General features: G+C 38.3%; 1 protein-coding gene across 2 annotated transcripts in view; it reads right to left on the reverse strand.

Annotated features, from left to right (window-relative positions):
- Positions 1-564: 564 nt before the first annotated feature.
- The window catches only part of Caps2 (calcyphosine 2), a 46,256-nt gene continuing 26,065 nt past the window's right edge, over positions 565-20,755 (reverse strand). For both annotated transcript variants that reach the window (XM_051176255.1, XM_051176254.1), the window contains 9 exons: positions 16,909-16,983; positions 16,114-16,209; positions 15,932-16,025; positions 12,231-12,349; positions 11,328-11,404; positions 8,776-8,930; positions 4,293-4,418; positions 2,907-3,003; positions 565-1,194 (listed from right to left, as the gene is read on the reverse strand). In XM_051176255.1, the coding sequence (XP_051032212.1) occupies positions 1,019-1,194; positions 2,907-3,003; positions 4,293-4,418; positions 8,776-8,930; positions 11,328-11,404; positions 12,231-12,349; positions 15,932-16,025; positions 16,114-16,209; positions 16,909-16,983 (1,015 nt within the window). In that variant the 3' untranslated portion in view covers positions 565-1,018. The remainder of the gene's footprint in view (positions 1,195-2,906; positions 3,004-4,292; positions 4,419-8,775; positions 8,931-11,327; positions 11,405-12,230; positions 12,350-15,931; positions 16,026-16,113; positions 16,210-16,908; positions 16,984-20,755) is intronic.

Here is a 20,755-nt window from a genome sequence, read left to right on the forward strand (position 1 = left end):
GCCCTCTCCCTCAAATGGTGTCCAAACAGGGTCATCCACAACAGATGGTATAAATAAGAAACTAACAACAATGTAAAAGTTACACATCCATAATCCCAACACTCAGGACAGTCCATCCAGGGACAATTTAGAAAGAGTGTGTATAGAAGAGGAAGACATTAAACACACCATATTTAGAAGAAAATGTTCTGTTTATTATAACAAAAAGGTACTTAGAATACCACTTCATTTTGTGACACAAAATAATGCTTTTACACTTTGTCTTTAAAAATCGTTGAATTATCCTTGAATTCTTCATTTAGTAGTCTAAGAAATATCTCTACATTCCAATATTTTCTACATTGTATTGTTTATATATAACATTTGTATACAGATACTATGACAGTTAAAATGAAAAATACAGTGGAATTTCACCCAATGAACAGAAAGCAGTATGTGATTTTGAAAACAAAAATATATATATGACAAAGTCTCCTTCAAGGAATACTGAGGGGTAAACGCCAGCCACTCAAAATATAATGCATGGAAAACACCTATAATCATACTGATTATGACATTGCTATTGTATATACGTTAAAACTTTGTGCTTCAAACAAGTTGCATTTTTCAGCCTTGATCTGAATCCCAAGTCATTAAATTGAGAATGCTGGCAACTATATTTTAGGAAATGGTTATAAGAAAATTGAGAAAGGATAGGAAAATTTATTACTCTATACAAGTCCTCGCATTGTTTAATGGGGATGTTACTTTTCTGCTGAGGCTAATTTCTAAACTATTTTTCTAAAATAAAAGGATAAGGAGTAAGACAAGAGACCTGTCTTTACAAACATTTGGACAGGTAAGCATGCATGTGTGCTAGCAAACATATCTGTACCTATTTCTAAATAGGTCTTCCAAGACTTTTGGGAAAAAAATTAAATAATCTTAGAAAAATATATTACAAATTAATCACATTTTATATAAAACTCAAGTTTTCTATAAAATACTTGGTGCTGAAGAGATTGTGCATTATTTAAAACTAAATCCCCCATGGAGTACGTAAGATGCTGACAAAATCTTCATCGTCTGCTATCCCTATACTTAGGCCTTCATAGTAATCTTCAAATTCACCATATGAAACTTCATCAGACTTGCTGCAGGCATCTCTTAATGTCTCTAGAAAAGATGATTTGATTTCCTCCTCCATTGAATGTCCTGCGGGAAGAGGACTAACTGTGAAATATTTTCTGTAAAAGTTCAGCAAAATGATGGATGATGATAAAGGGATATTTATTCATCTTAAGAAATAATTTCAGTAATTTAAAGTCATGTGGCAAACTTTCCTCTAATTTATTTAAACATTAACCAGAATTCATTTCTCTCATGATCTGCCTCTTTCTCACTGTTCCCCTCTCAAGCTTTTCTCTCAAGCTTGTTCTCTCAAGCTTTTATCACAGAGCATAGAAAAGAAAAGATTCATAATAGTTAGTGGATTTAAAGATTAAAAGTTACAGAAAATGGTCAGATAATATCCAAAATAAAATAAGCAAAAGTGTTAACAAAGCAAAAACAATGGCAGAAGGTAATCTATTACCTTTAAAATGGCCTTTAAAAAAATTTTAAGTCAGAGGTCAAGAATACTTACTGCTCTTCCAGCAAGACCCTGTCTACAAACAAAACTAGAGAATATCCAATAAGTAATGAAAATATTTCACCTCTGTATTAGTCAGTGAAATTCAAATGGAGTAAGATCAGGGAGGTGAATAAAAATAACTGCAACAAATTGCAGTATAATCTAGTGTGGAACTAGCTATCATTGCAACAGCATTTGGAAGTACCAGTTGATATCTGAAATGTGAATATTCTAGTAAGTCTAAGCATTGCTATCATGCCAGGAAATCAGAAAATGGGGAACCTAAGGAGTCACAAACAATATATGTTTCATTAGACGCATATAAATAATTAGAAACTAGAAGTCTTCCATTAAAAGAATATCTGTACACACTGCAATGTGACGATTAACAAGAGAATAATAAGTGGCAAATGAAAGTAAGATGCCTCAATGTGGATTTACATGGAAATAGCTCCAGAATACACTGTTGAGTAAAAAAAGCAAGCTACAGTAACTCTAATACAGCTTTCAAGTCAGAAAACCATCTGCAAACGATCAGCAAATTATGTATACAACTATAAAACATCATACAGTAGGGGCTGAAAGATATGTTACATGGGTGACAAGGCTTACTCTTTTGAAGAAAAACAAATGAAATTAAGGAAGTTCCCATGGCCAAACACTGTGATAAGGCATAGTCATAAATCAACTACACAAAAGAATAGGAAACATAATAGGAAATTACTCTTTAAAAATTGCTTTAAGAAATTCCCTATGCCCTCCTCCTGTTTTTGAGACAAAATCTTACTAGTAGCCCAAGCTGACCTCACATTTGCATGCTCTTTGCCTCTCCATCCTAAGGGCTGATTATAGGTGTGTCCAGTCATGCTTGGCTAGATTCTGACAGACACATAGTTGCCACTATATGTACAATTACACCCTTAGATAAAGAAAACATAAATCTTCTTAAGTCTTCAAGGATGAGCAGCTGTATCAGAAGATACAATAATTCTGTCAGGGAGACTAAAAGAGGTTTTACCAAATCTCTATTAAACTCCAATTCCTTGCCCATTCCAAATGAGAAATGAGAGTCCTATCATGATTATAACTGTCAAAGAAATCAGTAAGTACAAATAATACACCTAAGAATTTTTAAATGAAAAAGGGGAAAATAGCTCTAAAGCCATTGGCTCAAACAAAATTTATTTCCTTCCTCAACAGTCCCAGCTGGTGCTTCAGATCAGTGTAATTTAAAGAAGGTGCTGTTATTAATAAGCATGGTAGAGATCACATGTGTTTGCCATGTGGTCGTTACCTGAAATCACAAGCGGATGCTTCTTTGCACAGTAGCACTTTCTTATGTCTATAAAAGACACAACGCCAGTTTTGTTGAAGTCCAGTTTCATGAAGACCTAAAGAAAGACAGGGTTCTCTCTGTGAAATCATCGCTATGTGGTCAATTATTTCCAAACTGTAAATGAGACATTTGGAATGAACTAAACAGGTGCTTGAAAAAAGAAAAATAATTTGATAGGCCAGTCTGATACTCAAACATATCAACGTGGAATAATTAAGTACAAAGTTATAGATGGGTAATAAACTTACCTAACTTAATGCTTTTACTACATCTCTTGGTCAGTAAAGGAAGAGAGCTGTAGTTTTTCCACTTGAGACTGATACCTGTTATAATTACTTATCCTACTCTACATAGAATAGCTTTTTATAAATATGATAATATATACATTGTATTAAATACATACATAAAAGAAAAACTATGCAACACAAAATTATACTATAAACATGTCTACTAGAACTGAATTAATCTATATTTTATTTTCAAATTAGGGATCTGTGTATATGTGGTGTGTGTGTGTGTGTGTGTGTGTGTGTGTGTGTGTGTGTGTGTGTGTAACATAAACATGCAGGGTGTTAGTCCTTATATTGCAGCTTGGTCTCTTTATTGTTAACTAAGGCATATCCAGGCCAGTCAGCTGAGAGATGCAAGGAATTTCCTATCTGTGCCCCTCATTCTGTCATAAGAACACTGGGATTACACACATGTTTTACTACGTCTGGATTTACATGGAACCTGAGAATTTGAACTTTGGTCCTTACATTTGCACTAGAGACACTTCACCCAATCATCTGTCCCCAGCCCCAGGACTCTAATGCCAACTTAATATGACCTTTGCTGTTTTCATTTTAACACTTAGCATGCATATTATAAACACCACAGAAACACTTTTAGCCATCATCTTAAAATACTATATGTTGAGCACTGACACTGGAATAGTTATGAATGCTAATATAACCATCACGTACAGTCTTTCCACTAGCCCTGTGGGACAGCAAGAGAGGCTCAAAGTTTTATATAGCAATATAGTTGGATAGCTAGTAATTAACAGAAACTAATAATTTATGAAGATAATTCAAGTTGAAATGTTATTTTTCTTTCATCATATCTTTTCTAAGACACACACACACTCACACACATATATACATGTATGTATGTATGATTTTGTTTTATTCTGAATAGACTTGTATAAACATATATAAGCTTGCTTACATTAAGTCTCACTAAACCCAGTATGCATTACAGCAAAAATGATATAACATGTTTTAATTGCTGACCCACTAATGGCGTTAAACAATGAATCTAATACTCTTATAAAAGTAATAGTTAAGACCGATTAAGAGTTACCTTACGAACAAACGATTTCCTATATTCATTCATTTCACCAATCATGGCACGTTTGAATTCTCCATAATCAACCTTGTTCTTGCCATGGCCATTGCCTTGCAGAATTAGCCAGGAAGACTCAAAATCCTAGAAATTCCCACAGAAATAGCCATTATATCTTTCGACTATGTAAGTCACAGTAAGATTAGAATCATATTTTGTTAGATCATCAGTGGTCCTAGACAAGGTAGCCAACTTAGTAAGAAAATCCAGAAAGTTACAGATAAACCTAGTAAAACAACTGTGGAAGGAATTCTGAGGTTAGCACTTAAGCAAAGTTCAGGGCCTGTTCTGAATGAGTGATAACTCACAATATATCCCTTTTAAAGGTATGTTATTTGAGGGCAAGTAAATGCTGAGGGTTGAACCTAGGACCTCTTGCATACCATCAATCACTGATGGACATCCTAAGGGTCTTATCATGATATTTTTTGTTGATAAATAATAGTCTATGTTGGGAACAGAACACGATATCTCAGTGTACACATATGGTACAGAAAGAACAAACCAGACAAACAAAATACCATCTCTGCCATTTCAAATATTTAACATTTTTGTAGTAAGAATATTTAAAATCTGTTTTAGCTTCTCTTTTATCTTTTTTATTCTAAAACAATCTTTTCTCATTTTACATACCAATCCCAGTTCCCTCCCCCTCCCTCCTCTTGCTCTTCTACCCCATCCACTCCTCAGGGAAGAGAGGGTAAAGCTTCCCATGGGGAATCAATGAAGTCCATCCGGTACATCACTTTGAGGCAGCACCAAGGCCTTCCTCCCTATATCTAGGCCAATCAAGGTATCCCTCCAGAGAGAATGGGCTCCACAAAGTTAGTTCAGGCACTAGGGATAAATCGTGGTCCCACTGCCAGTGACCCCACAGACTGCCCAAGCTACGCTGAGCTCCCAGAGTCCAGTCAAAGAGAGAGGGGAACAGTAATATGAGCAAAGGGGTCAAGATCATTTTGTGGAAACCCACAGAAATAGCTGACCTGAGCAAGTGGAAGCTCAGTGACTCCAGACTGACAGCTGGGGAACCTGCATAGGACCAGACTAGGCCCTGTAAATGTTTTAGCTATTTTTAAAGGCATGGTACATTGTTCTTGACAGTATTCACCAGGCTGTGCAATAGATAAAACCCATCCTCTTACCCAAACACAAATTTATGTCATTTGATCAACCTCTCCCTTTCTCTTTATACATTACATTCTCACCATTACCTTTCAGTGCCTTTTTATATAAAGTGTAATGGCTGTTGTGCGCTTGGTTTGAATGTATTTTATTCTCCATTTTCAAATTATATCTTCGGCAATTTGAAAGACTGTTCAGATTCTGAAAGACCATTTACACTGAAACTATAAATTGAGTTTCATGTGGTCTTGGGAGCATTGAAGGTTTGAATGACTTCCAAACTATTCCCAGATTTACACTAAATAGTATAATTCTACCTGAACACCTAATGTCATTCCCGTGTGCTTTTTTTTTGTGGGGGGGGGGAAGGTGCTATTTAATTCACTATTCTATTCAGTGATCTTAGTAACAAAAGAAATCACAACATTCCTTTATTGAATCTCAGATGGGTATATTTTCAGTGCTTCTATCAAGTTGTTAGCTTTAAATGAGAGTGTAAATAAACCACCCACCTTAGCAAATAATACTCAGAAATGATTCTCGTCCACTTCCTAGCATTTTAAAACTGTAATTAGAAACTAAGATTCAAATTAGTCTGCCTCTCAGAAGCCAGTGATCTGTGCAGTTTTTGCATGTCAAAATGCCTCATACATTGAGGGAAAAATGTGTATGTGCAGTTGAGTTATAACTGAGTCTAAGTTTAATTTTTACAAATCATGCATAAAATGGGCAAGAGGCAAATGTGTTCACTTAACTCAAAGAATACCGGAGTTAAAGGGACTTCCGAAGGCTCGGAATAAATGTTTTCAAGAATTAAGCAGTGCAGCCTAAGTGGCAAAACATGCATATGACTCCATCTACATATGGTTCAGAATGGAAACTAATTCAGATGGAGTTTTAACTTCATTGATAGTATTCTATATATAAATTTGGTTCTTTGTGGTGCATATCACTTTTTATTTAAAATCAGAGAGAATGACTATGCTCTTTCACAGGTAGGTTCTACTTCTACCTTTGAGACCCAGGCTTCTTACATTTTATTCTCACTTTCTCCTACATGCACTTAGTTGCAAGAGTGCATATATTGTGTGGGTGATACAACAAGAAGGAAAACAGACATATGAGTTAAAACATGTGAGATGGCTGCACATGTAGATCAATGGCAGAAAATTTACTTTGTGTGTATGATACTCAAGCACCATGAAAAATTAATTAGTAGATGAAGTTTATAATAAAGCAAAGCATATCATAAAGGATGAAACCCATTTCGTTATCTTCGTCATCGTGGTGGTTTGAATAAGGATGGCCCCCACAGGCTCATATATCCAAATGCTTGATTCCTAGTCTGTAGAACTGCTTGGGAAGGGTTAGGAGGAATGGCCTTGTTGGAGCCACTAGTGTGGCTTGAGGTTTCAAAAGAGCATGCCATTCCCAGTTAGCTCTCTCGCCCTGCCTCACGGTTATTGTGTCAATACAGAATCTCCACTGTTCCAGTGACAGGCCTGCCTGCCTGCCTACCATGCTCCATTCCACAATGACCACAGACTCTAACCATCTGGGGAACTAAGAGCCTTCAGCTTAAATGCTTTCTTTCACAAATCGCCTTGACCAATGAGTTTTGTTACAGCACTAGGAAAGTAACAAAGACAGAAGTCTTAGATAACTATACCCTTATTCACTCATTATAAACATCTCGGAAACAAATACAGAAGCTTTGAAGTAATATAGTACTTATGTATATACACAGGGCCAGATTATCTAGACACCAGTCCTCTATCGGTTATAGGTTGCTTGTTTGTGTAATAAAAATACACCACAGCATTCTAATTTCCTTTTATTATTTTTTTCATCTATGAAAGGAAGATGGGAAGGTGGATGGCCTCTGGGTTGTTGTCACTAGACATCATCACAACCAACCAAAAAACAACTGTGTCACAACAGTGATATGCAATGTCACACTGACAGAGAATTTTATAGTTGTTAAAGCAAACTCCCAAGTAATTTTTTTATTTGCACTCCCATGCCTCCCTAAATGCAGCAATCATCTCAGAATTGTTCAGGCAAAGCCTGTCAATGAAAGTCCAAACACTTGTGTAAGATTACACAGCTAAGTGACTCTCTTTTCTGGATAGTTCCTTGAGGTAAATACAGAAGACTAATTTTTGGGGATGTATTTGTTTGTACTTTATATTAACAAATATATGTTATAGTTACCTTTTTCTCATCATTAATAAATACTGTATTGCTGGGGCCATGGCTCAGTGGGTAGAAGAGTGCTTGCCTAATTACAGAGACATACATCATGTGACAAGACAGTTGTTCAGCAAAAGAGAAAATGCAAAAGACTCCTGCATATGAAATATTTGATCTGAATCGTTTGTGTACTTTTAGCATACAAGCAAAATTTCCCAGTACAGAACACGAGGCTTTCACATACCAGATTTAATTTCTCCTACTCTTCTATCTACTTGCTCAAGCTATGAACTATTGGTTCATGCTTGCTATGCCAGATTCAGTTGAAGATGCTAAAGAAAGAGCAGGAGCTGAAATCCCCTGGTCCCCAGTTGAGTAGGATGTGCCATTTAATTACAGGCAGATACAAAGTACCGTGAAGAAAACAAAATGGAAGTTGATGTAGAACGGATTGGAAACCAGATGGCAAAGCTCCTCTGTAAAGAAAGCTGTGGCCTAAATGCTGAGGAGAAAAATCTAGAACACACAGACCCAGTGCAAGATCATTGCCATGAGAGTGAAGGGTGTGCATGGGGCAGAGCCACAATTTCTGCCTGGAACATGCTTATCCTTTCCATGAAATGACCATTGTCAGAGCCATGCTCCCCTCTTTCTGGAAGATCTACTGACTGCCTCCGCCCTTCTCTACCCTTGTCCAGTTCATTCTTCCTCATTACCCAAAACCCAACCTGGAAGCATCCTCCTCCCACAGTATTCCCATGGTCTCCCCTCTCCTTTCTGCTGGCTTGGCTTGGAACTGAGTACCACACCACACGTGCTCTCAAAGCATACTCTATTTGATGATTATATTAACCATTTTCTTCGTTTAAAGATTACAGGAGTGAAGAGTATGTCACCTCAGAGGTTAGCACATGCCTGGCTATTAAACACTTCACAAGCAAAGGATAAAGGAATAAACATCAAAATTCTAAAAAAAAAAAAAAAAAAATCAATGGGATTTGTTGCCTGGTGGCTTACAGCTGATGACAAGGCCTTAAAGGGGAAACAAATGAGCTAATGAAATTTCATTAAAGAAGTAAACAAGGCCATGCAAGAATACACTCGCAGTGTGCATGGTACATACCTGTTCAGACACTTCTAAGCCAACAGCTTTCAGAGCTCGCTGAAAGTCTGCCTTCTCCAACAGCCCACTTCCATCCTTGTCTAAATGCTGAAAGTATTTTCCCAATCCAGTCAAAATCCGAACACCTCTCTTGTGGAGTTGTTCTTTTAGTTTATCTGTTTAATAAAGAGAGTCATGGAAATTAAGTGCTTCTGTGCACGAAAGCTATCAAAATGCAATTGTTTCTCTTTGGAGAAAATAAGTTGATAATAATGAAAATAAGGGGCATGAATATTCAGTGAAAATATGCATTGAGCCAACAAAAAAGCCTTTGGAAGGCAGAGCATTTGTTAGTGAAGACAAGGGCATGCCAGAACTACAGCACCACTGTGTGGTGAAAGTGTTACATGTTACATACAGGAAAATAATGTTTTTCTTTACTCAGAATAATCTAAGTGTTACAAATAAAATCCTGGGTTTTCTTGTTTAGACCCCTTTTTCTAACTGTTTCATATCTTCACTGTCTTTTTTATTTCTTTATTTACACTAACTGAATTACAAAAATTGATGCCACACAAACACACACACACACACACACACACACACACACACAAATCAGTTAAGAAATTTTTAAGTAGTTTAATAGTTTCAAACTGGATCATAGTCAGCCAAATGGCATCTAGGTTTTGGAGTACTAGCCTAAATGTACATATTCACAGTAACAATTTTTTCCAGAAATTCTTAGAGGTTATATACTCTGGCTCCTAAATTCTCCATATAGCACAGTTATTTCATTGATGTCTTCTGTATCATATTAAAATGAACATATTATAAAAAAAATAAATGTCACCAGCTTCGTTAGGGATAAAAAATTATTGGCTATGACAGCAGGGAGAAAAAGAACACTACTAACAAGGGCACGGAGGATTTTCTAAACCCAGTCTCATCAAGTCTCTGTGTGTGTGTGTGTCTCTCTCTCTCTCTCTGTCTCTCTCTCTGTGTCTCTCTGCCTTGTACAATCTGGAACTGCTTCCTCTTAATGTGAATGTCTTATCTTGAATAATATCTCAGGACTCATCTAAATTCTAGAAGTATATATTGACTTCTTGATTATTTTATTCCTTTCTCCCTTCTACTATGAAGTCAAGCAAATGTATTGTCTATTATAGCTAGCATACTGCAGTAGTTGAGACAAGTCCTTAGAAATTTGTAAAAATGTTTAGTGCCCTACACCTACCCACATCTCCTTTGCTCCCTATGGATTCCCAGCAGAAGTTAAGGAGACATTGCCCTCACATTCTCACATAGAGGTGAAGGAATAGTTGCCAAGAATCGACACAAAGTTGCATGTCTGTTAAATAGCAGAATTTGTTCACAGACATCAGAACACATGATAGAACATGAGCGGGAGACATACAGCCAAGCACTAAACCAGGAGTGCCTTCAGGATGCCATCTGGGCATAAAACAGGTATATGGTGGTTCACGCCTGTAATCCAAAAACTGTGGAGCAAAAGTAAGAGGATTGATTGCCATGAGTTTCAGGCCAGCCTGGTATGCAGTTATCACCAATCCACCTGAGCTACAATGTGAGCCTCTCTCTCTCTCTCTCTCTCTCTCTCTCTCTCTCTCTCTCTCTCTCCATACATATATATATATGAATGTGTGTGTGCTTCTGTATATATTTGTGTGTATGTATATCATGTATGTATATGTATATATACACACACCATCATCCAATGACATAGGTCAGTGGATAAAGGTATCTGCCACCAATCCTGATGACCTGAGTTTGAGTTCCAGGCAATAACTGACTCCTCCAAGTTGTCATCTTACCTCACTCATATGCTGTATCACAGGTGTCCACACACAGAAACACAGATATAAAAATAAATAAATATATTTAAAACTTTTTAAAATTCAGTTTCATACTTTATTTGGCTTATAATTAAAACCCATAGTATCTAATATTTCTAAAATTATTGTTATCATTCATGTGTTTTCCTTAGTACCATTAATACAGAAAAATCATAAAAATACTTCAATAATTATTTTTTACTTATGTATATAATTGTATGTTGACAGCTACTTTATTAACTATGCATATATATATACATATATATATATATATAGTTGTGTGTGTGTGTGTGTGTGTGTGTGTGTGTGTGTGTGTGTGTACAGGCACACATGCTTATGGGTGATCATAGAGACCAAAGGAGGGCATGATCATAAGATTCCCCATAGGTGCAATCACAGAGGGTTGTGAGCTATTCAGTGTAGGTGTTGTGAGCCAAACTCAGGTCCCCTGGAATAGCAGCAAGATATTCTATTTGCTTAGTCATCTGTCCAGCCCCATAAAAATATTACTATATATACATATATATGTATATATATATATCATATTATAAAAATATATGCTACTTTTAGAAAATATATTTGTACATTCTAAAACACAAGAATTATAAATCAAAGTCTATAAAACCTGGAAGTATCAAAAATACTGTTTTAACTGATAACAAGGAAGCTAGTTGAAAACTATAAATAGTACTTGAGCGGAGAAAAATCACAACATACCCTGAACGGCCCGTAGCACCAGCAAATCCTGTGCCTCCCGACTGACTGTGTCCTTCTCGTGTTCCTCAGAGGCAGTTCTGCAAGTGAGAACAGGGGTTCTAAGCCATGCTTCCCCACTCCAGGCTTAAAGATGCTGTCGGCAGACATGGAGCGGTATAAGCCAAAGCAATCCCTACCTCTGCCCACTGCTTTTGATTTTATGGAGAATTAAGTAAACACTCTAAAAGGACCACACTCTTTGAAGATATTAACTTTTATAACTGCTTTAATGTTTTTAAATACTTAATTGTAACTATTCATTTTTAAAAGCAGTTGTAGCTTGCAAATTATAAACTAGAAAAATGCTTTTAAAGCCCCAAAAGTACAATAATAAATACCGAATACTCTTACAGCTAGATTGTAGACTGTGTTCCTTATATATACAAAACATCAATTATTATTTTAATCACAATTAGGGTCAAAAAGATTCAACAAGAAGAGTGTGTTATTTCTATTATTTAAAATAACCCTTGATGTCATTGTTTATTCATAGCATTTTCACTATGTAGTCAATCAATGAATAGCATCACCATAGAAACAATGGCTTTTCATGTGATAAAAGGCATCACACCAACAATGTAGGAAACAGTTACAAAGATGAACTGGTACCTGTCTTGTAGAGCACCACTTTGATGGCATTTAGTAAAATAGCAAAAACAAATGAATTATGCTTATTATAAAATAGAACAATTTTAAATTTAATTAACTTAATTTAATTGCCACAACTGTCCTCAAACAAGAAGTGAGTTTGATTATGATACGGAACTTAAGTAACTATATGCAGCCCTGTGATAGAATCTCCTTTTAAGATAAAAACTACAGCGATTTCACTTATTTTCAAAATAACAAATGCATTTGACTTACTTCAGAGAACTCAACGCTATTTGATCGATATTTGTAATTCGAAGTCTAAACAATGTATTTTCTTTTATGCTCTTTGGAAGGCTAGGATGATCGCAGCTCAAAAATGTCAAAGTTGCACCCTGAGGAAATGAACAGACAGACTTTTGAAAGCTAGAAGGTATTCAAAGCTAAAATCCAACTCATGCTGGTTGAAGAGATTTGATTTTTATTATAGTGCCTTAGGATATTCTAATAGTGCCCAAAATATAGTAGATCTGAAAAATATTTAGGGACCACATGGACCCAGAGAAATGAGCTAATTTCAAAAGACAAACCTAACACGGTACACTTCTATACAATAATCCACATGAATAAAGGAGAATTTGTATATTAAATAAGAACCACAGGAAATATGACATGAGTTCTACTTAATGCATAGCCATCCCTATAGTGGTTAGTTTTGTCAACGTGACATAATGCAGAGTCATCTGGGGAAGGAGTATCAATGGGGGACTGTGTGGCAACATCTTGTTTGTACAAATAAAGATTGCCTGAAGATCAGAGGGCATAGCTAGCTATTGGTTAACCATAGAGGTCTGGAGATCTGTACAGGCAGACAGGAAGTGATATGGCTGGGTGGAGAGAGGAAGTGGTAAGGTGTGAAAAGAGAGGAGCTCACTAGGAAGTTGAGTAGGTAAGATGGCTGTGGTTTTGCTCCTTCATCTCTCTGATCTCTCAGCATGTTCCCCTATAACTGACTCCAGGCTTTTATTATTAAGACCTGTTAGAATTCATGTTACAGGACTGTCTATATTAGACTGACCAGTGAGCATGGGAGGGCTGTCTTTATAACGTTGAGTTGGGAAGACTCATCCATCCACTGTGGGTGGCGTCATTCCCTGCACAGGGGATCCTGGAATGTCTGGGACTGGAGACAACAAGGTGGACACTAGCACACTTGCATTAGTTCATTGCTCTCTGCTCTTGGCTGTGGATGTGACAAGACATGTTGCTTCAATTTCCTGTCTCCTTGGACTTTCCTGTGATGATGACTGTAACCTGGAATTGTGAGCCAAGTACAGCTTTCCTCCCTTCTATTGATTTTGTCATGATATTTTATCACAGTAACAGAAGGGGGGAAAATTAATACAATCCCCAAATTCAGAACTAGAGCTCTTGTTTCACAGAAAGATGCCTTGTGGAATAGGGAAACGCTGGTAGATTGGGCATACTCTTTCTCCTGGTCTTTGGATGGTAGACATCACAAAGCTACAAAACCATATTTTCCACCTAATGAGAGCATCAAAGTTTCAATGACAAAATTCCAACCAAAAATTCTTAACCCAATCCACAGAATTACTATTCTAATTTCACGTGTGACCAACGTAAGGACTAATACAAACTCAATAAAAAGAGGCTTCCTTCTTCTTATGAGGAAAAATGGGGGAAGAAAAATAAGGGAAGTGCTTCCCCTTCCTCCTTTGTGAAATAGTTATTTTAGAAACTTAGTGACTGTGATGAGGCACTTTCTTCTCCCTTTGGGGTTCATATAACTTTTTTTTTGAAAATTAGATGTCTATTGTTACCTTTATGACCAAGAAAAGTCTTTCACCGGGAAGAGAAACCATTCTACCAAAGGTGAATATCAAGGGAGAGACAACACTCAAACCCTGCTGTTGTATATAAAGCTGCTGAGGTAACCTTTCAAACTGTGTGCCATAAACACAAAGTGAGACTGATGCTTGCTCCTTCCCTCCCTTCCTTCTTGCCTCTTTGCCTCCCTTTCTCCATTCCTGACTCCTTTCTGCTCTCTTTCTTCCTCCCTTTACCAGGGTAAAGAGGGAACTGCATTCCCACATTTGCTTCATATGGAGTGGGAGGGTAAGTGTAGATCTGCAACTACACTGAATTGCGACAGCTCAGGGATGTTAGTCACTGTCGCCTTCAACAGACAGTCAGAAGGTTATCTTCAGATTGCACAGGAGGACTTCGAACTGACTTGCTGTAGACATCATGGAGGTCATGGGCCTGGTGCATTTAACCCAATATTGAGATGTCTAGCGTTTCTTCCTCCTTCACTCCTTCCTGACTTGGTCATCATATCTTAGTGGTTGTGTCCCCTAAGGATTTGTAGCCATTGCCACTTGCTTGTCAAGGATACTATTTCTGCTTGGAATATAGACATAGAGTAGAGATGAAAGAAAATAGATGGGCTGGAGAGATGGCTCAATTGGCAGTATTTAATCTTGCAAGCAGGAGGGAAGGGGAAAATTCCAGTATCCGTGTAAAAAACTCAAGACTTGAACACACACAAACACACACTTATCATGAGTTCTCTGCTAGATTACCTTCCAGTCTGTGCCTACCATATGTGCCTGGTCTTCAACTCATCCCACACATTCAAATCGGAGAGCTAACTCTAAATTACAAGTCTGGTTATATAGCCTCTCCATTCTATCAACATCTTTTCAGTGACTACCTGATATATTACTCTTTAATATCACACTACTTTTTTATTTAGTTGGATGAGTGAGGAGAGTATGGGTACTGTGTGTGGAAGTCAGAGGACATCCTTAGGTATCATACCATATGTGCTATCCACCTTTATTTTTTTTTAATAAGACCAGGTCTCCCTCTAGTCCAGAACTCACCAGGCAGACTCAGCTGTGTCCAGCCCATAAATCTAAGTTTGACCCGTCCTTGTCACCCCATCACTGAAATTAGAAGTGTGTGCTATCAAGTCCTGAATTTTTAACACAAGTCTGGAATTCAAACCCAGGTCCTCCTGCTTGCAAGAATGAACACTCCACCAACTAACCCATCTCCGACCCAAGTATATTTTCAGCCATCCATACTCTATATCTCTATTCCAACCAAACTGACCTACTTTCACTGTTCCATATAATCCATGTACTGTCTTGCTTTTGTCCTTTGCACATCTTCCTCTCCACCTTGAAGCCTTTTCCGTACTCTCACCTACTCCTTAATTCACCTTCGATGGAACTTTCTCTAGGAACTCTTAGAGTGTATACAATTAGGTCCACTGTTTCACCCATCTGGCTCCCACCTAACTGAGTCCGATTATACTCCAATTGTCACAAAGCAAAGCTGGTTCTAACTTCCTCAGTATTCTCTCTCCAATGTTTAGAATGGGAACATATATGAATATTGTATGAATGGTTGGCACAGAGATTGTTTCATTGTGATCGTATGTGAATGTAATGACTTAAAAATTCAGCACACTGGGAAATACGGGAGAGTCACAAGAATAAAGGCTATCATAGTCACAGCTCCAGAGGACAGTGCCACGCTACAGAGAAAATCAAGTACCTCCTTAGGTGATGTATTGCTCCCAGTGCTGCTGAGGTAGCCACCTCCCCAGAACAGGCCTTCTAGAGAGAGCTTCAAAAGTACCAAGAGCCCAGCTCTCATTTGGCAACAGTCTCCATAAAGGAACAGTGTGTGGATGTTTATGGAAATAAGGGCTATGCTTAAGATTATGACTGGGATTTATCTGGGAGGCAGAACCTTCTCAGAAAACATCGACCATTCGCCTTTCACACAAATGCCTCTTCTCAGGAAAATAAACTAGACCCGTACTCTAGTTCCATGCCAGAGAGATGCACATAGTCCCAGACAAGGCATTAAGTACTAGCACACACACACACACACACACACACACACACACACACACACACACACACACATACACACACGCTTACCGTATAGAAGTCACCAAGCCGGTACCGCTTTCCTTTTCTTTGTCCACACTGATGACTGTAAGTGCCTTTTTTAATAAAAGGGAGCACATTTGTTCTAGAAGTTAAACAGCAACAATAAAATGAAGTCATCCAGTTCCTCTCAGAAGCAATTCTCTAGTGCACTTACAGTGTTTCAGAACTACCTGTTTTTCCCGAACTTTCGATATTCATACACGGTTAGGGATTGGTCATGGGTAAAGAAAAACCCAATCAGTTCTCTGCAGGCATCACGTCCATTTCTAGCAAAACAATGACAATGACTTTAAAATACAGTGATTTTTAAATTAAATGATAAACTAAGATTGTATATCTTAAGTGGAAATAACGTAAGTCCCTTGAATGTGTGCCAGTGACTTAAGGGCCACACGGGTTGATGGGAAGTACACTACAGCTTGGGGGAAAGCCCCAATTGAGTTAGATTTGGATGAAAAAGGCATAAGCTTAATAATGGTGAGTGTCTAGCTCTGTTACAATGCAGGTTGCTAAGCGACAGGGACTTAAGATAAAGCAGACTTTAAAATGCTGAACTTGCAGATTTTACAAGATTGAGGTAAAAAAATTAAAGGCTATCTTCCTTGTCATTGGCTCTATCAATAATCTGTTAACTCAAACTATTAAAAAAAAACTAAACTAAACTAACCATCCGACATAAAAATTAACTTCTAAATGGTTTAGAAACATCTATTAGTAATACACTGAATTATCCAATCTTTTGAAAAGACTTATGATAAATTATTAAATACTCTTAATTAAAATATTTATATTACAGTGTCCTATTATATGTAACATTAATAGCTATTGCTTAAATTTTAGAACCCAAAAATTCACATTTTTTTTCCGTTTTAGTATAAATGTACCTAATCTTGACATTTCTATGAAGGAAGAGAATATATTATTATAATCACAGAAGTTAAGAAAATTGATAAAGTGGCAATTACCTTGATAAGATCCTTCCATCAAATTCTACTTTCTGAGCAAGGTCATTCTCTGTTAATGTGGAGGTAGTTCTTATCCTGTCAAAATACATTTTCTAAGTCATTGTGTTAGAGCAATCGCAATCGACAGAAATGACAAGTGCACCAAAGGGCTATGGAAATATTTTGAAATGGTACAGATTAAAACTGAAATTTAAAATTCAGAGTGTGAATATGTAAAGACACAAAAGACATAGCACCTTGAGTCACACTGGCATCTCCCCTATTCCCTTTTCTTCCCTTTGCTGTTACACCCTTCCTACACAGTCGATGCTGGCCTGACATGCACTGGAGTTGCAGACCCGAGCCTGAACGCCAGCTCAAAGCCATTTCTAACCCCTTCCTCCTGCCTTCCTCCTAGCATAGCACTTAGTTTCTTAGCACCTGCAATTATGAACAGCCTAAGCGGTTTTGCCAATAAACTCACAGGAACAATTCTTGTCCCTGTGAGATGGTAGGATGGGCAGTTTCCTGCCGATAAACATTAAGGGGAGTATGATGACAGAGGCAGCGATAGCCCAGAGCTGCAGCATCACTGACCAAAACCAACATATGCCTCCTTCCAGCAGCTAAGTTACTACACAGGAAGACAAATCCTGGCACACTGAGCCCTAACGGTCAGATTGTAACAGGCTGCTGATGCTATTCCATACTCAAAACAATGGTGGGAAAAAGAGTGCCAGAGCTCAAGCTCTGTGATCTTCATACTCTATAGAGAGCATTACTGTTCTTCTGCAGGAACAATGAAATAGCAATGGATATAATAGTAAAAATATGGATAGCAGTTATTGGAAATGGATAAACCTTTGCTTCTGCAACATCTAGATCCCACAGACTACAAGCTGGAGATAGAAAACACCTGGTTGCTAATCCAACAAGAGTTTGGGAACAAAGCAAGAGTCCCAGAGGCTGCATCATCTCATATCAGTGTAACCCACTGGAACTAATGCAATTACCTGACATTCACTATGTCCCTGGAATGGTTTTAAATGCTGGGGAAGTAGCAGCAGCAGTGCTGGCTACCATTTAATGAGGATTTCGTAGACACTAGTCACTATTAAATCACTGTAATGTGCAATGGTTTATTTCATGCTTGCAATAAAATTTAAAAATAAAATAGTGAAGTAAGCATTACTATACCCATTTAATAAATATATTTATCATGGAAGACAAGATAAGCAGTTGATTATAGCCATATGACAGATCTGGAAAACAACCTTGCTCTTACATCGTATTATTTCTTAGCAGTGAGCAAAGATGAAAGGTAAAGTAATTGCATCAAAGAGCCTGGAGTCATTCCAAAAGGACATAAGCAAATGCTTATTTATATTATGAAATGCAGAGTGCCACATTGGCTTCTGGGGGCCCAGGAAGTAGCACAAATGCTTCTCTATAGAAGTTCTGAATCAGTTCAAAAAGAACTAAGCACACTGAATACTAAAGATGAATGTTGTCATTGACAGTTGGTGGAAAGGATGACCAGGCATGTGGGGATAATAGGCTAAGTGTATGCACTGGAATTACACAGACTAACTGCTTTTACTGATTAAAAACCTGTAACATTTGGTACAAGGATGAAATGTACCTGCACCTGCAAGAGGCTGCATCCAGAGAAAAGAGGAGACAGAAGGCTGTACTATACGTGCCAATCCTACTGCCAACTTATGAAGCAAGGTTCCCTCTCCTCCTTCTCTTCCTCCTCCTCTTCCTCCTCCTCTTCCACTTTCTCTTTCTCTCTTCTCTTCTCTTCTCTCCCACCCACCTCCTCCTCCTCCTCGCCTCCTCTTCCTCTGAAGAAATCAAGAGAGTGGAAAGCACAGATCTGGAAATCCTAACCAATAAGCCCCATGGGATTTTTCTGAACTGGATTGACTTTAAAGCAAGCTGCATCTATTTGTTATGAAGCAGTATTTAGACAGGTGCAAGTAAACAGATGAGACTGAAAAACAGGCTACAAACCATCTGTGCACTTATGACAACTTGACATACAATACAGTAAAATTAAAATTCAAGTAGGCTTGGATTTCTTCAAAGAAGCTACAACACGTCAAGGTCCACATGAGGACATCTGGATGAATAATGCACATGTGAAAATTAATCAGCATCGTTAGTCTCCAGTGAAGTGCAAAATAAAACCACCAATACACATTCAGTAAGAGAAAGACAATGAAAAAAACAGGCAACGCCAGGTGCTGGCAAAGATGTACAACAATTAGACCAATCATCCTGCCTCCGGGGTTACTCTTTGCCAGTATCTTTCAGGGGTGGGCACAGGCATACTAAGTGGTCCACTCAGCATAAGGGAGTATGTGTCTTTACCAGGAAGTATGCCCACAAAAGTTCATGGCAGTATAATTCATAAGTCACTGGTCATGTTAAGCATCTGGGAATATAAGCTGTGGTATATTCATCTAATGGGATGATGGACAGCAATGAGAAAAACAAGTATAAAGGACAGCATGGATAGCACTCCTACAGATAATGTTGGGGGAAAGACATCAGACATACTTCATGGGGAGTCTTTATAAAATATTGCATTAGGTTGATGATGATGATGATTATGATGAAGAAGAAAGCCAGACAAACAGACAGATTGTGTTGAGAGGAAAACCTAGACATGGAGGCAGATCAGCTGCTATGAGCATGAGCTACTCTAACAGGGGATCCAAGTTTGATTTCCTGCATCCATGCCAGTCTTTCCTAACTGGATGGAACGCCAGCTCCAAGGGGATCCAATCTCTCTGCACCCCCCCATGCTGGTACTCAAGTACACATACTCACACACAGATATATACATCCACATAATAAAGTAAAAAATTTTAAGCAAACCACAGAGACCAAATTTTGTGATTTGTCTTTTGTAAAGTTCCTGACCAACTATTTTAATCTTTGGGGTTAGGACGTAGAAGCTGCCTGACATGTCAGTGAAGGGGATGAGAATAAGGAGACAGCACCGGGGTGCGTATGGGATACTGTTCATGTTTAGTTTCTCCATGTGAGAGTTTTATACATGAATAATGATCTATTTGTCATGATCCCTATATTATAATTTAAAATGTGTACATTGTTTGAAACTATGTCTCATTTCAGTTTACTTTAAAAAGGAAACCACTTAAATATACCATAGGTAATATTAAATATAAAGTATGTATATTAGATATACACTAGATAAATGATGGTGTCCCCTCCCCCTCAAGATACCATAGTCTAATGTTTAAAACATGTGGAAGTGTTAGCCATACATAATGAAAGAAACTTGGGGCCAGTTTCCAGTGAGATCCCACTACCCTGCAAAACCTTCTCAAGTTCCAGCCCAGCCCTCGTCCTCTTCTGCCGGCTATTGGCCAGAGGTGAGTCTGGGCCCAATCGGGGCTGCCTGTCCCCTTCAACCTCTTTCCCCCCTCCCCCGCCTGAACTCCCTGGATTGGCCCCTGATCCTGCTGCTCCTGTCTCCGGTCCCCTTTGAGAGCACCCTTGGAGCTCTGATACACCCCCACCCATCCCAACCTCCAGCCTACCCCCCCTACCCTGTGCCCTACCCCACCTACGGTCCTGCTGCTCTGGTTGAGCACTGGGACAGAGGGTGGAGCCAACAGTCCACCCTACTTCGGAGACCTCTCGGAGCAACTCCGAACAAAGGAGACCTGACTATCCACGTGGGACCACCTGTAATTTCCACTGGCTTGGTCCCTGACCCCGCCTCCAGTCCTCTGCTGGAGTCCCAGGCCCCTCCCAGAGATCCGCCTATCTCTGCAGGTCCACTTGGAGTTCCTGCAGGCAAGATCCTTGACCCCCAAATCCGGGCCCTGCC

Source organism: Phodopus roborovskii, unplaced genomic scaffold, assembly GCF_943737965.1.
Source record: "Phodopus roborovskii unplaced genomic scaffold, PHOROB, whole genome shotgun sequence".
Lineage (NCBI taxonomy): Eukaryota > Metazoa > Chordata > Mammalia > Rodentia > Cricetidae > Phodopus > Phodopus roborovskii.